Here is a 17,411-nt window from a genome sequence, read left to right as displayed (position 1 = left end):
AAAAGTAGGTTGAAAAGGCCCTGCTTACAATCTAAAAGGGTTGTCTAAATCTAAAAAGGCAACCGCTTTCTAAATGACGTGCAGAAAATAACTCTAATCAACCATATGCAGTGGTTGGCTGAGCCTGATAAGAATTATAGTCAAAAATACATTTTTATATAGCAAGTCGCCATTTTAATGGACACTTAAAAGTTTATATTTAAAGGGACACTCTGGACCAAAACTACTAGAATGCCATGGAGTCGGACAATTTGTAAGCATTGCTGTTTCTTATAATTGGCAATGTTTATATTTGTCAGAATGCTGCTAATGTCTATCATTCAGACAGCCATTAGACGTACAGTCTTCACATTTAGCCTCCTTACACACTGTGTGCTTGGTGGAAAATAATCTAGACCTCAGGGGCACCAACTTTACAAACTTTTTTTAATCTTTGTTACTTTTAAATGGCACTTGAACCAATACTGATGATTTTTTTTATTTATTTTTTTAATATGTTATAACTATCCCTGAATCTCAATAAGCCACCAAGTTTATATTTGGACTGGATATTTATCCTCAATGCAAAGGGTTAGGTGTGGGTCTTTTTTTTTTTTTTTTTTTTTAAACTGCTGAGGCCACTTTGGCAGCTAATGAAAGGTCCATTTTAGGTCTTACAAAACATTTTTGCAAAAATGTACTATACATTTTTTTTAATTATTATTTTTTAAAATGATGCACATCTTTGGACATCGAGCCCTGCTATAGCACATTTTAAATAGAGGATTAATCCTCTAGAGGCTGTTATGTGCTTACCACCCCTTATTGGTGTTATCTAAGCTTGCATTGTTTTGAATGGAATGAAATCATGTGTCTGTCAGATGGACCCAGTGATAGCACTTGACTATGTATGTAATAACATTAATTGGATGACAGCACACTCCACTGAATACAAACTATCCTGTATATTTGTATATACATTCAAACATATAAAGATATCTGTAGTGGATCTTGACTGTAAGCACTTTTCAGCACTACCTTCTTCACATCTCATACCTGTCATGTTTATTTTGTCAGTTACTTGCTTTTGTACGTCTCTACTGTATTTGAAGTGGCTGCCGAATCTGTAATATAACTGCTAACAATAGGAATGTCAGGTTAAAGGAGGCTTTTTGAGCACCCGTGTTTGTGTTTTTTTTTTTTTTGAAAGAGCATTACATTTCATCTGTACACTGCTGGCGTTTTTGCTAGCAAGTTGTACAGATCGGGAGAAAAAAAAGATTTTAAAAATAGGTCTTTCTCCCACTTTTGAGTCAAATTTTCAGCACTGACTCTATACAATTTGACTGACAAAGGAGAGCAGAAAAGACAATCCCAGGTGGTCCTTTTGCTCTCCCAAGCATAGCAATCATAGTACATGCGCTGTGGTTGTTATAGAAATAGCCTACCTAGTGCTAGGGAGATCCCGGCATACTGGCCTCCCTGAGAAGGATTTGTCTGCTTGTGGAAGTACCCCCAAGCACAGCAAATCGCAGAAGACGGCATACATGATAATCTCTGCGCTGGAACAGAGGTGAGTATATATCCGTATTTTTCTGATATATGATGTATTTGGAAGCCATTTAATGTAAGTTGGTTTTTACATTAGATGTTCACTTTAAATCTACATTCAAAGATTGACATGATGGCATTTAACCCCATGTCTCCCCCATGTTTTTTTTTTTTTTTGTTTTGTTTTTTTATTTAATTTTTTTTTGTGTGGTGTCATTTTTAACATTCTGTTTATTTTCCTGCTGGATAGTATAAGGCAGGGCTAAAGAATTCTAGTTGCCTACTAGCCATTGGTGAGTGTCTGTTTGCAATTTACCATACCGGCTTGCAATTGCGAGTGATATTTTGGCTTGCCTAGTAGCAAAGGATGTCAAATTTTGAGCCCTGGTATAAAGTATTTCTTTACCAAGTTGTGTTGTAAGGATGAATGTTACTACACTCCACAATGTAGAAAGTATTCAGTTGCTCTCTGGTTAAATGTCCAGAATCCTCCCCACTCACTGAACTATAAACCACTGCTTCCAAAGAACGTGTGGGTGTTTCCCATGTTTTATTTCCTTTCCATAGAAAGGCTTTTTCAATCGGTCTTATAGAAGGGCTTTTTCAAACGATTGAAAAAGCCTTTCTATAAGGTGAAACGCGTCTCGGACGAGGACTCATATTTAAACCATTATTTGATGGGACTTTTATTTGCATTTTTTGTAAGTTTTTATAATAAATAATTTTCTTTTATTCTTCATATGAGCTCCACGACCTGCATTTATTTTTTCCTGCAAACAAAGAAGAGTTGTGCCCTCTTAAAGGCATATAGCCTATTATACTGAGAGGCCAGTTTGGATTGGCTCTCTAAAAGGTGAGCAAGTACTTGCACTTCTTTTATTATAACATTGGTATTAAGGATAACACACTAGGACTTTGGTCCGTTGTCCTTTCTTTCCTTTTCTTTGAGGATTACAATACAGCTATTGAAGAAGTTTGGTATTTGCTTTAAAATACCTCTACGTTTACGATTTGAGCATATCTTCCCCAGGCTCTAAGCCATGTGAGTTTGTTACATCTACAGTCCTTCTTTCTAAGAACATAAAATTCATATATACTACAGAATTGTCTCTATTTATTTCTCTTCTTTTAGATTTTCTCATATTTTATATCCCTTATTACAAGGGTGAGTTAAAGTTATTTTTATTAGCGCTCCACTGGGTCTTGTTTGGTGTGACCTTTTGTCCTACTTATACCACCCCACTCTTTGGCATGTTATTGTGTTAAGGTTGGAGGTACCTTCACGTGTGTTGAGCTGCTTAGTGTATTCAGGTTCTTCACTATATTACACTCGAGCACGCACATTGCACGGTTTATTTGTTATTACTTTCTTGCAAGCTCTTAATGCAATGTATGGGGGGATCTGTGTCACCCTGTGTCTGACAACATTGTAACTTTAAAGCAGATTTTTCACTTCTGTGTATTTCGTTTATATGTACTCTTTATAAACTACCAATGCTGGCTGTCGGAATTTTATTGAAAATCTAACAACCTCCAAAAGTATCATAAGACAAATTAGGGACTACTAAGAGCCAGGGTTTGACAGGATGTGGAGCTCCCCATCAATTCTGTCAAATCCCAGCAGCCTTTACAAGTGGCGGCTGTGAGATTGAGACATTGTCTTGGTTACTGCGCGGGTCTCTCAGGATCCTCCCTAGATCTCAATGTTATACTATTGTGCATGTGCAAGAATACAGCACTGATGCGGCTCTTGGCAGATGTAGCTTACGATAGTGTTCCTTTAAGGCCAGAAATACCTTTTTTTTTTTTTTTTTTTTTTTTTTTTTTTTTTTTTTTATAAATATTCTTGAAATTGTTTTACAATTTGTGATACATTGTGTATTATTGCCATGATTTTATACTTATTGGTACTATTGGCAACTTTTGTTTTGTTGTATTTTTTTTTTTTTTTTTATACATATGTCCTGATAAGGCATTATGGCAACATTGTCATATGTATATCTTCAGAAACATGCATGTGTCAGTGTAAACATATCATTACAATATGGAATATAGAAAGAAGTAGTTGTGTCTGGGTTTTCCTTATAAATTATTCACGTATGCATGTGTTGGTCTGTGACTTTGCTGATAGATTGCAGGCAGAATTTTTACATTGTACTTTTATTAAGCCTTCAAGTCACTAAGAGGGTTAATAGGCTTACTGAATGTTTGTTGCATACTTGTAAGTGTGCCCTGGACCTCCTGTGCTTTGTCTAATGCATTGCATTGCTATGTACACTATGTACACAGACACAACTTGTGATAGTTGCTATGTATGTGTGGTATGTACTTTCACTTACACAGTGAGACAGTCATTGCTGCCTGTACCATGTTATCCCATACCAAGCCAGATTGTGGGTTGAAGACCAAGCCCAGGGTGAGGTTTGATGGGGGATTGTGGAATGTGTGCGGCTAAATACGGTTTGCAGCAGGAGCTTAGCATGTTCTGAACTGTAATGCCAGAGTAATGTAATGCGATTTGGAGTCACATTAATTAAATTTCCCTGCATTTAATTCAGACTGTTATGACTTGGTATTACAATTTTATTATAATTATGATCAGCATTTGTAGAAAACGAGTTTACTCTGCAGTACTTGACAGTATCTATATAGCTGCAAGAACTTTAGATACTAAAGGTGAAGAGGGTCTTTTCTCAAAGTACTGTGTGGAATATTTTCAAATAATGTTTATTAACAGATTTTAAACATTTCAATAAAATTCAAAACAATAATTAAAAATAAACCAATAACAAAAATAAACAATAGAGAGGGTATACATCAATATGCACAATAGACTTGTCAATATAGGTTGTATTTTTTTTTTGGGGGGGGGGGGGGTGTTTTTTTTGTTTTTTGTTTTTTTTTCTTCTCTCCCTAAGTTTAAATGGTAATCCAGGCGTGCACCCCTTGCTCACGGTGCCTAGAGGTGTATCTGCTATGCCTAACGAGGCTTAAATGAGTGTTTGGGGTTGCTGTATCTCCCATGCAGAGAGAGCCAGCCTGTGTTTCGGATCTGGGCCATCCTTTTGGGTGGGATCAGTCTAATATGTGAATAGCTCCCAGGCTCTGCTTGCAAAGGAGAAGTTAATTATGTCCCTTAGCAGAGTGCAGTGCGCTCTGATCATACTTTTTGCAAAGAATTGGCATGTGGCAGTCCAGAACATGTGCAAATTTCTCTAAATATGCTGCATTTTAATACAGTCCTACCAACATGACCACTTAAAATCACTGAAGTGATCATGGTGGTTAAAGTAACCCTTTAAATTTGAAATCCTTTTTTTGAATAACCCTGCCAGTGTTTCATGGTGACAGGTTTCTCTTGAATAAGGTACAGCACAAGGCAATAGTGCTAAAGGGACGGAGGGCCTACGTTGGGTGTTTTGTGTACTGGTTTAATTGCTATAGCATTTGTGTTGTGATTCTGACAATGGGCCAGTTGCCAAGGACAGTATACACAGTGCAAACAGCCTCTCTCTGGGTGCTGTTCCACTTCTAATGCACAAATGGTGACTCCTGCCTGCAGGGTTCTCTATTTCACCAATGCACAATTTTGTTTTCTTCTATGTTTCGCACTGTGTACAGCTTGTACAAAGTGTAAACTCTTTCATACTGACTGGAACAGGACCCAACCCCCATGTTTGCTTATCTAGGTAGTCCAGTATACTGTGTATTTATATTCAGTCATGATATTTTACTTGTCCTTTTAGATGCAAAATAAATAACTATTGCAATTTCTACTTGTTTGTGTGTTTTTTTTGTTTGTTTTTTTCTTTATTTTGAACAGTCTACCGAAGGCACGTGCATCCCATGAGTTTTACATCCCATGAGTTTTACATCCTATAATATTTCTGTGGGCAATAGCAGTTGTTTGTTTTCGTATAGTTGCCTGTCCTAGGTACGAAGAAAACTGGAGTGTCTCTTAACCCCTTAAGGACACATGACATGTCTGACACGTCATGATTCCATTTTATTCCAGAAGTTTGGTCCTTAAGGGGTTAAATGAGGTGCACAGTATTCACAATACTTATACACTGAATGTCTACAGTAAAATACTGACACCATTGGCACACCATTGACTTGGCCCACACTGTGGAGAGACTAACATCACCAATGACCCTGTCTTCTACTAGGTACACCATACACTTAGAGTATTCGATCAACTTAATAGCAAAATAGTGCTCTTGTAGACCTGTTAAGTATTGCTTTGTTTTTGGTTTTATCTGTTTTGTGCAAGGCACATTTTTTTTATTTATTTATTTTTTTCTTCAAGAACGTCAAAAATCTTTATGACGAAGTGCATATTGTGGCTGTCTGACCGCTATTTAAAGAATTCTAACTCATAAATGTAAACATTGTATTTCTCAGGAAACTGTAATGTTTGTTTTAAGAGTGTGTGTGTGTGTGTGTGTATTCCTAATTCTATACTTTTTAAAGGACAACTGTCACCTCAGAACTGTTTTACTATAATAATCCCATCATCAAGTTTTTTGAAAGTAAAAATATATTATTTTTACCTTTTTATTTTTAAAGGAGAGACAGATAAATTTTATCTATGCCATTGTATATTACAGTATCCTGCAGCAATATACTTGTACTTTGGGCCAGACTGTGTTTGAAAACAGTGTCCGTAGTCTTTCTTGCTTCGGAAGATTATAGAGACTGCCGGTTTTCAAACACTATCTAACCCAAGGTACATCTATATGGCTGAAGGATCCTGTCATAATGGTATGGTATGGTATGGATAAGTGTTTTGTGTATGTACTGTGTATAACACACACACACCACACCATACCACACACACTTTACTTGATTTCCATACTAGCAAAAGCACAGTGCAATAAAGACAAACCGTGCATGTGTATTACTCTCTAACTTAATTAGTTGCTCCTCACTTTACAACAACTTCAGAGATACGGCATACGATGCAAATTCGCTGGGGAATCAAGACATGGTTTCTGTGTACAGTAAAGCTGTACCTCGTACCTCGCAGCACTTGTATCTACTTGTAGAAATGCGTGTTACATTTGCCAACAAAAACATTTTGCGGCTTCCAGGTTTCTAAATTTGAATATGCATTAGATTTGTGTAAATACAGTATATGTGTATGTGTCTCATCTTTAATAGAAAATTAATAATAATAATTATGTTTCCTTTTAAATCTTGATTATATATTTAAATCTTGAAGGATTATTATATGAAAAAATAGTTTAGGAGACTGTTGTCCTTTAATCTAGCTATGGTAGTGACCCCACCTCTGTGTGACTTCTCGAAAGGTGAGATTTACTTATCTCTCAGCCCTTGTTGCGCTGGTCTCCATCCTGCTGGCATGTCTCCTTGGCTGAGATCTTTAAGATTAATAATCTTAGCCAATCCAGTGCTTTCCCAACGAAAACCATTGGGAGTTTAGTGTATCATCATGACAAAATGCCGAGCTGTGCCAATCAGATAGTCCCTTAGGCTATCTGATAGAAATAGCTTAGTTTCACTCGGAAGTTATGACTCACAAAATTATTCACATTACGCATTCCACCTCTTCCTTTCATTGAATTTAATCTGTGCTACATTCCTCTAATCTATCTGTTTGACGTAATCAGAAAATTTTAAGTAGGAATGTTCAAAGGTTCTTTGACAATTACATCATCAGTTGAGTCACAATGCAATTAAGTGCTTGATTTGCGCCCTTTGCCTGTGGCTGTTCCCTTATTGGTTTTTGTTGGATTTACGGATTTTCAGTAAATCCCGCTATTATAGGTGCCAGCAGTAACTATGCCCACCTAGACTTAGTTTTACATAAACTTACCAGTGCCATCCTGAAACCTGCGACTATTGTTTCCTCTTGATGGTAATGTATGACACCAAACATGTGACCCAACAGAGCTTTTTGTTGTCTAGTAGGGCTTTCACTTATCTATTATATTTAAATAAAGCCCTTTCGCAGCTGCAGCCACTTTGTGCACTCTGCCCCCTGGTGAACAGATTTTAAGAAAAAATATAAAGTGTAACAAAACAAATACAATTTTGCAGCTGTCTCATGGTTCATGGGTGTGAAGTGGCTTGCTTTTGTGGTCACCGGTGTTTTATTTTTATTTTATGTTTATTAAAATCTGGACAGATGTTGGAACTTGTCCGAGCATACATATTGATTTGTGGGATGATGAGTGTGTGTGCAAATATGGCTTTACTTTGGTTACCTCATTGGCTATATAACTTTTGGAGTTTTACTTTGAAAATAGGATTCTGTATCCATGTGAACAAGTTTGAATAAGTATTTATCTTTTGGAGGGTGGGGGGTATGGTGTCTTTGTGCACCCCTCTATAAAGAATTGAGCTTTTTTTTTGGAATGTTGGTGGTCTCTGTTTATTCAAAGGTGTATAAGGTTTGACCAATACAGGATAGTTTGTGTTACGTGTCTGTATACAACCATTTGTATGTGTGTTTATTGTGAGGATTGTGTTCTCAGTCTGTGTACAAAGGTAAATGTGTAGGGTTGGTTTACAAGGGCTGGCTGGGTTTCAGTGCCCATGTATGTTGGGTTCATATAAGTTTTAGGTTTCACTTGGCAAGGTGGAGTTCTCTCTCTGTAAATAGGTTATTCACTACTGACAGACAGCTCTTTAAAATAGGCAGGTACGTATGAGATCTAGTTACACAGGTGACAGTAGGGGTGTAACCACCTATTAGCTTTCACACACAACCTGCTTTTTTTTATTTTTATTTTTTATAACTGGCTGTGTGCGCTCAAAACAGGACTTCCTGGATTGTGGGGATTGCCTAACCCTATCTCAAAGCTAGATACCTGGCCTTTATTCATATTCTGCTAGTGAGTCACTTGAAAATGTAGGAAGTTATTTGGCTCAGGCAAGATCTAATAGTCCTGTGTCTGTGAGCGCATTTAAAGGAACACTCCAAACACCATAATTTGTGCTTCTTTCCTAGGATATGTGTAAGGGGCTCCTTATCCTTCTGTGTACCATGACGTCAAGGCATTAACAGAATAGTAGTGTGGTCCCTGGAGCACTGGAATCGGGAATGCATGTTTGTTTTGGTGCAAATTCAGTGAGCATTGCATTTCCTCTGTACTTCTTACTTCCTATTTCCTACAGGAAATAACATTTTCAGGCTTTAATAATGCCTCAACACTCAACATCTAATCGGATGTTAAATGCTGGAAGTGATGAAATTTTTAATGCATTAAAATATTCAAAAATAAAATTAAAAACTGCTGCATTTGCTGGTTTGCTACTTTTTCATCTAAGCATGCCATAAGAGAAAGTAGCCAGGAACACGGCTTTTGTGCTTTTGAGAGAACAAAAACCTGAATTTAACATGATTTATGGAATAAGTAGTTAAAGGGTCACACCAAGCTCCGAAAAATACTACCAAATCTTGATGTAGTGAGTTTTGTGCAAAGTCCCAGTCTGGCAAATGAAAAGAGACGTTTCTAAGAAACCATTGCTACTGGAGAAGCTTCTTTATCAAGCCTTTCATTTGAAAGTCTCCAGGTTTGGTGTCCCCGAACCCTTTAAATGCTTCTCAAAGAGAAGCATTGGACTCGGTGCTTCTTTACCAGAGACATCTGATATGCTGAGCTTCGTTATTGTCGCACATGTTTAGTAGTAGTGCCCCAATGCTATTTATTTAATATATTTTAATAGGGTTATTTACTAAAAATTGTTGTGCATTCAACCATGTCAGAATCAGACGTCAGACAATGGATGGGGACCCAATGTGCAGCGGGTGTTATGAGCACATTAGCCCTTCCCCATAGGAAAACTTTGGATCTGTGCTTTCCTATGGGGGTTTGCTTAACATTGGGTGTTTTTACTTGACGTGAAGTGTAAATTCACACGGTCAAACTCCCTGAAACTGCAGGAAGCACCACTAGTGGCTGTCTGGTAGAAAGCCGTTAGAGGTGGTCTTAGCACTGAAATGTAAACATTGCAGTTTCTCTAAAAATAGAGACATAACCTGTAAAGTGACAAGTCTATAGGCTTGTTTTTTTTTTTTTTATTATCTTTTTATTTTTTTAGTACTTCGCACTAAGCTATGGGTCTGCATGGATGGACGTTTGGGATTTATAGAACATGTCGTATGAGCTTTTGGCCGGACAGAGGAGTGATTATGGCTTCCTCTTCTGACGTTGGTTATTGATGGGTTGGGGTTTAAAGCTGCAGAGATCTTTACAAATGGCTGTAGTTAGAAGTTACTGTGCCAAGGGAGACAAAGGAGACCACTTTATTCCTTAGCCTATGCAAGAACTATAGGCTGTTGCTCTGTGAAACATTATATAACAGTCAGGTGCTACACCTTCAGAGCATTGTTGTGATTTATTTATGTATTCACTTTTTTTGTTTTTCTCCACCATGTCTCATGCTGAGGACGCAGCCATGCATATTTTTATTTTTATTTTTTTTACTAATCCTGTATCTGTTCTTTCCTAGTTTCTCAATGGAGTCCTGTATAAGAGACCCTTCAATGAGTCGTTTGAGGAGACCCCCATGTTTGTGGCCGTTCTCACTTACATGGGCTATGGAATCCTTACTCTGTTTGGCTACCTGCGGGATTTCCTCAGGGCATGGAAGATAGAAAAATGCCACAATGCCACAGAGAGAGATGATCAAAAGGTGAATTCACACTCCAAAGCCAAAAGTCATATTTTTTTTTTTAATTAATTTATTTTTTTTGGCTGAAGTCTTCTAAATATCAAACATACAGAGTGGCTTTTGTTGGACTACATTGACGCCTGATGGGGCACTCAGTAGAGAGATCTTTTGGTTTTCCACACGCGGGGAATTAGCATGAGGGGAGTGGTTTGCTATGTATAACTGTATCTGGCTTCTTGTATGTGGTACCACTGCTCATCAAACCATGGGATTCTATTTAACTCTTGATCTGTTTGAATTTGTGTTGCAGGATTTTGTGCCCCTTTATCAGGACTTTGAGAATTTCTACACACGCAATCTGTATATGAGGATCCGGGATAACTGGAACAGGCCTGTGTGCAGTGTCCCAGGAGAACGGGTTGATGTTTTAGAACGATATACAGATGATTACAACTGGACGTTTAAGTAAGTCTTGTAGCAATTGGAGCATATAAGGGTGATCCACTAACACTAGAATGGCTAAGCGAAATTTCCTAGTGTCAAATGAATGTGTTCATAATAATTGGATATTGGTTCTGCATCCACCGTCCCCTCTACATGAATCTTTGTCTGCAATCATCGTGGACTCTGTTTATATTCTAGGAGCTGAGAATCTAACTAGAATGACTTAAAAAGGACCCTCAGAGCGCAATAACTGCTACTGTAGTGATAATGATGCCAGGAGTCCCTGTTGTCATCTTGCATGTTGTCATCAGGTCCAATCAGAGATATTGCTAAACTAGAAATTTATAAAAAAAAAAAAAAAAATTCCAAGTTTTAATGGAATTGAGACTGTCAACCGACACTCAGAATTTATCAATTTCATCCAAAAACAATGGAATATAATATTGCTAATGAAAAAAGGGAGCTTCCTATTTAGAGATACCTCTATTTATTATTATTATTTATTAAAAATTCTTAAGAAACGCAGTCTTATTACCCATAGGGTCTCGATGCGCATACCAGCAATAAAACAGACAAAACAATATCCAGCAAACAACAGCATTATAATCACATGCATTTGAACCAGGTTAAAAGATCTCTAACAAGATGCCAGACCATGGACATCCGAGGGACTCCTGGTTTGTTCCAACCTATTTAAAAACTGCGTGACACATAGCCATTAGAACAAGCAGTAGTAGTGGGTATGGTACTTATAGTCCTCCATTATGTAGAGCACCCACACTCATTGCCTTGAACATTGTCTTATTGCCATTGTTAGTAGTGTGTGGGTGAAGTTTTTAAAATTAATTGGTTTTAAGACTAACTGTTAAGGAACAGGTGCCTTGTGAGAAAGCTGTCTGAAAACCAAGAACTGCAGAAGACACTGCTGTTTTTATATCTTGTCTTCACACCAAGCCTAAATGTTGAGCTTCACAAAGCCCACAGTGTGTCCAATTTCAGCCAGAACTTGTCTGTTCTGTGAACAAATATGGTCTCCGATTTGTCTGTGATTGTTGTCTGTAAGCCCCAGTTGGCAATGGTCTATTTAGTGTGTAACCGTTTTAAAACGTTCACACGGTTTGCTTTGTAAAAAGTACATCACTTGATGTATGGCTGGTTTTTCTTTAATATTATTCATTATTAGTGTAACTCTATAATATTGGATTATTGATCACTTTCTCCACCCACAACTTCCGGTGGTGCCAGCAGTAAGGTTCAAGTATTAATAATCTAATATTGAAATCAAGGGGAGAAGTCCGTGAGATGGTAATCCCTGTGTTAAAATAATAACAATGATGAGTTTTATTGTGCAGTAAATTCTGATATTTTTATTTTATTTTTTAATTTTTTTTGAACAGTGTGCGATTTGTTTTAGGGATGTCTCTAGATTGGACTGTTTAACATTGCTTGCCCCTTCAGGTTCACAGGCCGGGTGATAAAGGGCGTGATTAACATGGGCTCCTATAATTACTTGGGCTTTGCACAGAACCAAGGTGTCTGTGCGGAAAGATCGGCGCAGGTACTGCATCAGTACGGTGGTGGAGTGTGCAGCACCCGGCAGGAAATGGGTGAGTTTGGTTGGAGCACAAAAGTAATTTTTGTTTAACTTTACTCCTTTTTCAGTTTGAACCCTTCCTGTCTCCTCTTATTCAGTCCGTCTCGTTTATGAAGATCTCTTTTACCTTTTTGTTTGTCCATGCTCATCTTTAGCTCTTCCATTTTACAGGAAACTTGGATAAGCACGAGGAATTAGAGGCCCTTGTTGCTCGGTTCCTGGGCGTCGAAGCTGCCATGACATACGGCATGGGCTTTGCCACAAATTCAATGAACATTCCAGCCTTGGCAGGCAAGGTGTGTGGTTATCCACCAGTGGGAGGATTGGCATGGATATTTGTTGTGACCTCTCATTTTATTTAAGAGGACTACTGTTACCTATAGAGTAAACCACCTATTATCCTTTACAGAACACACTGGTGGTGCTGGTTTTATTAATTCATGTTGAAAATGACGTGTTAGAGTAAAATAATATCCATAATATCAGAATGCACACTATAACAACCACAATTATCAAGTACAAAACTTTAATAAGTAGGCAAATCACAATGAATAACAAGCACTAAACTAAGTAATAAAATTAGGTAAATGGTAATCAAGAGTAATTTACCCACATTGTCCAAGCCTCAAGGCAGAAACACAAGTAACCAACTCCCCCTAATGTTTTCGCACCAAATTGTACCCTTGATAAAATGTTGTACTTGATAATTGTGGTTGTTATAGTGTGCATTCTGTAATTTATATGGATATTTGTATTTAAGCACTTGAGGTAGTGTTTATATGGTTTGCACCTGGCTTTTTGTGACTATTTGTGTTTCCGTGTGATTTTGGTTTATATAGAGTAAAATAATATATCTTTTGTCACCTATTAAACTTTGAATTCTTGCAAAAACTACTTATCACACCGTAAACACCAATTTACTCCTTACACAGGAAATAGTCTGTTTATTTTATTGTTAGGAGGCCTAGATATTTGAACAGAAAATAACTCGCTGAGTTCAATTGCAGCATTAGAAGATGACATGTTTGACAGTTTTTTTTGTTTTTTTTTAATTTATCACTGCAAAATTCTAGAACTCGTTGACGGGATTAAGTGAACTCTAGTGAATCCAATATTGGTTTATAATGTTTATATCTCCTTTTATTTCAGGGCTGCCTAATTTTGAGTGATGAGCTAAACCATGCTTCTCTGGTTCTGGGAGCTCGGCTCTCAGGGGCCACAATACGGATTTTCAAGCACAACAGTAAGTAGAAGAATGCACCCCCTACAGCTGCATCTGTTATGTTTCTTAAAATTCAAGAATTCTGTGGACAATGCATTATTATTATTATTATTATTATTTATTATTATTATTATTATTGAAACCAAAGAAAAAAGTTAGTTGTGTACTATTCTAAATCTATTTATATAAATGGAGTTTTTTTTGTTTAACTCCAGTGGCCATTAGATGTAAGCCCACCTGCCACGTCAAGGCAAACCTCTTAGGTGGGTCCTACACTAACAATTTACCTTGCTTCCTTCAGCTTCAGGCATAGAAATCTGAGACAGAAAGGGGTTTATAATGAGGCAAATCATGACAGCAAAACTAATAATTGTTCTGATATGTTTAAACGTTTTGTTATTGAAATTATTTTTGTCACATTTAAGACTGTTACAGCAAACTTTGGCTTTAAGTCTGAGCCAGCGATCAGGCTATATCAGTGTATGAGATTTCTGATCACTCTGTCTTTTTGTACAGACATGCAGAGTCTAGAGAAGTTACTTAGAGATGCCATTGTGCAGGGACAGCCACGCACTCACAGACCCTGGAAGAAAATCCTGATTGTGGTGGAAGGAATTTACAGGTAGAAACTAAGATTTTTGCAGTGTTCTTAGTATATTTGTCTGGAGAGAAGATTGATAGTAGTTCTTGTGTGAAAAAGTAGCAGTTTCCATTAGACAAGAAAGAGTCCAAATAAAATTCCGGTCAATCATCGGAACAATTCCATCCTGAAAATGCGGTTCATTCACAAACGAACCGAATCAGTCACCCAAATTAAAATTAGTTGGTTTTTTTTTTGTGTTTTTTTTTTTTTTTTAATTTGGTTGATTTGATTCTGATTCAGTTCACTTTTGAAGAACCCAAATTTTCAGAACAGATCAGTTCAGCTATTTCCAGGAATTTTAGATTCCGTGTGTATGATATAGGGAAATAGATTGGCTTTCTCTCTGTTTCTGGGAAAGGAAGCCATCAGCTTTTTTTTATTGGAATTTTTGTGTAGGGAAGATGTAAGCGTTTCGCAATGTTTGTGTGGGGTGGCTGTTAAGTGTTTCTCAATGGAGTACATTCACTAAATTATGTGACATTGTACGTTTGAATACATTTTTGTTTTTTGTTTTGTTTTGTTTTTTGTTTTTTGTTTTTAAATTCCAGTTTACAGCTTCCAACTTGGTTATACATTACCCACAATTCACTCTTAATGAATAAACCTAAATGACAGGCTCAATCACTAAACTGTATATTTTGTAAAATTCACAACTCTCCTAAAATTGGGCTATGTTACAGCTCAATTATGTTGGCCTCATGTTTTCTGTTCTTATCTGAAGTCCTTATAATGTACAGTTTAGCAAATAACTCTCAGGGTTGAAGCTCACATATGCAAATTTGTCAAATTCTCTAATGTTGCTGTGGTCATTGCTTGGCTAGTTAAACCTCATTTTTACCATTTGGATTTATTTTGCTAAATTTTACAATTTAAGTTAATCCTGCTTGTGTGTATATGTATGGTGGGGGTTGGTGGAGGGGAGCGTGTTTGGTTTTTTTTTTTTGTTTTGTTTTTTATAGAAAGTCTTTCACTTTTTTAACTATACCAAACTGAAAACCGAAGTGCAGTATTCAGGCTAAGATATTCAAACTGTGAGATTGTATTTATTTTTTTTTGGTCTAAATTTGTCAATTCCCAGTATAGTAAATCCCATTGTATGGCATTGTAAGGGTTTGCATATATCTCTACATGCTCAGGATACGCACTTGTTAGATCTCATTTGGTGGAAGGTGTATATGGAAGAGTTGTTTGTTGTGTTGAGGAACGATTGGGAATGGAGTTGGTGCTGTATGTTGTCTATGCTGGCAGTGGACATTAATGGCTCTTTTTATATCTGTGTTTCTTCTTAGCATGGAGGGTTCCATTGTCAGACTTCCCGAAGTAATTGCTCTGAAGAAGAAGTATAAAGCCTACCTTTATCTGGACGAGGCACACAGTATTGGGGCATTGGGTCCAACTGGGCGAGGTGTTGTCGACTACTTTGGTTTGGACCCCAGAGATGTTGACATCATGATGGGAACATTCACCAAGAGCTTCGGTGGTGCAGGTGGATACATTGGAGGCAGCAAGGTATTGCAGCTTTACTGAAGGTTCTTGATCAGTGACCTCTCTTTCTACTGACTAATGCCATATACACAAGCTGGTTTAGGTTTATTGGCCATCTTCTTGCGGAGTGAAGACAAGAAGCAAGATAGCTTTTGGAAAATTGTAAATCCTCTGGTGCTGTTGCATGAGTATTCCAGCAGAGGGCACCAAACGTACATTACCTGCGCGCACACACTCTGTATTTAATGAGAACTCCATTTTCTGTTGCTCATTAGCCCTATTTAAGTGTTACCTTGTTAATAGTGTGTACTCTTGAGAAATGCTGTTTAACAAAACAAACAAAAAAAACTTTAATCTTACATAATGGAAACTGTGCCAGTACATGGCATTAAACTAAAGTTCTAATTTAACACCTTCCCGATGTGGGGTGGTTACCTGTATAAAATGAAGAAAAACTTGCTCCAGTTTAATTTTTTTTAAATGTATTACTATTTGGGAACTTGAATTCAGTGAAGGCTTGGTATGGACAGTGGTGTCAGCCTTAATGGTAGATAGTTTACAAAAAATAGTAATGGTTTGCATGAATTGTTCCACTCCACATTGGATGAAGAGATCTGGTCAGATTGTTGCTCTAAGCAACATCACAGCTACGTATGATTAGAATGTGCATCCTACACCTGAGCGAGGCTTAGAATTTCCAGCATTTTATGAAACTCTAAGCCAGCCCTTTTTGAGTGTCCAGTTTCTGCTAGCAGTCTTACCATATGCCCTCTCGAGTCACTAAAGTGACGGTTGCTCTGAATTAAAACATTTCTGATAAATAGCCAAACTAGAAATTAAGTCCGTTCTGATTTCATTGTGGTTATTGTGGCCTACGTTTTAAATACACTTTTAACTCCCATTTGTTTTCACTTTAGTGAAAAACCCTGTTAATATACAGACTCTTGATTCTTTTTTTTTTTTTTTTTTCTTTTTAAATTCACTATAGAAAACCATAGAAGTAGGGTATGTCTACACATTTAGAGATACTGTATGTTCTAATTGTGATATTGGTGAACCTGCATAAAATTAATTTAACCCCCCTCCCCCCCACCCACCCAAATAAATGCATACATAAATTCAGTATAGAAAACACTAAAAATAGTGTGTAAAACACTCAATATAGTAGGTCAGTTTACATCTTACTACTGACAAAAATGCCTTTTAGCTGGGGAGACTGAGCAGTACAAGATCTCTAAATTATTGGGACCCAGTCCCATCGACTGATCTCAACAACTCAAAAACTTTCCTATGGTTTGTAAGGGATGATATGGGGTGAAAGTAAGCTAACTAATAGTAAAATTAATAGTAGCCATGTTTTGTCAGGCTCTTGTGAGTTTTAAGTGAAAGAGAAATTCCATTCTTGCATGCCATAATACTGTATTCTCTGTATTACTGTTTTAGCTTGCACATGCTGTTGTGGCCATACGAGCTTGTTTATGTTACTCACGCACTGCAAAAATAAAGATTGAGAAAAAAAAAAATGAAAGAGAAATTAAGAAAATGAAGTCCCAGTAAAACTATCAAAATAACTCTTAAGTAATTAAAAGGGAAAAAAGCCTCTCTTATAAAGGCGTTTATCATATTGGTTCTAAAATGCTAACAATCACTCTGGCCATCGCTGATTCAGTCTAAGTAGACTCCTGCTCAAAGGGCAAAATGTCAACATCCAGTATTTTCATTCATAAAATCTTACCTGAAATTTCTAAATTCCACTTGAACCAGGTGGAAATTTCAATTATTTCTTTTTTGTGGCTTTATGATCTATATTTTTAGATTTTAATCACACTCTACATTTTATTAGTGCAATT

At 37.0% G+C, this 17,411-nt stretch overlaps 1 protein-coding gene across 1 annotated transcript in view; it reads left to right on the top strand.

Moving 5' to 3' along the window:
• SPTLC2 (serine palmitoyltransferase long chain base subunit 2) overlaps positions 1-17,411 on the top strand; it is a 31,636-nt gene that overhangs the window by 4,007 nt on the left and 10,218 nt on the right. The window contains exons 2-8 of the mRNA XM_063440502.1: positions 10,012-10,194; positions 10,484-10,638; positions 12,076-12,224; positions 12,383-12,507; positions 13,361-13,454; positions 13,950-14,055; positions 15,366-15,585. Coding sequence (XP_063296572.1) covers positions 10,012-10,194; positions 10,484-10,638; positions 12,076-12,224; positions 12,383-12,507; positions 13,361-13,454; positions 13,950-14,055; positions 15,366-15,585 — 1,032 coding nt within the window. The remainder of the gene's footprint in view (positions 1-10,011; positions 10,195-10,483; positions 10,639-12,075; positions 12,225-12,382; positions 12,508-13,360; positions 13,455-13,949; positions 14,056-15,365; positions 15,586-17,411) is intronic.

The sequence above is a fragment of the Pelobates fuscus genome, chromosome 13, assembly GCF_036172605.1.
Source record: "Pelobates fuscus isolate aPelFus1 chromosome 13, aPelFus1.pri, whole genome shotgun sequence".
NCBI lineage: Eukaryota > Metazoa > Chordata > Amphibia > Anura > Pelobatidae > Pelobates > Pelobates fuscus.
This window is presented reverse-complemented; position numbering and strand designations above follow the sequence as displayed.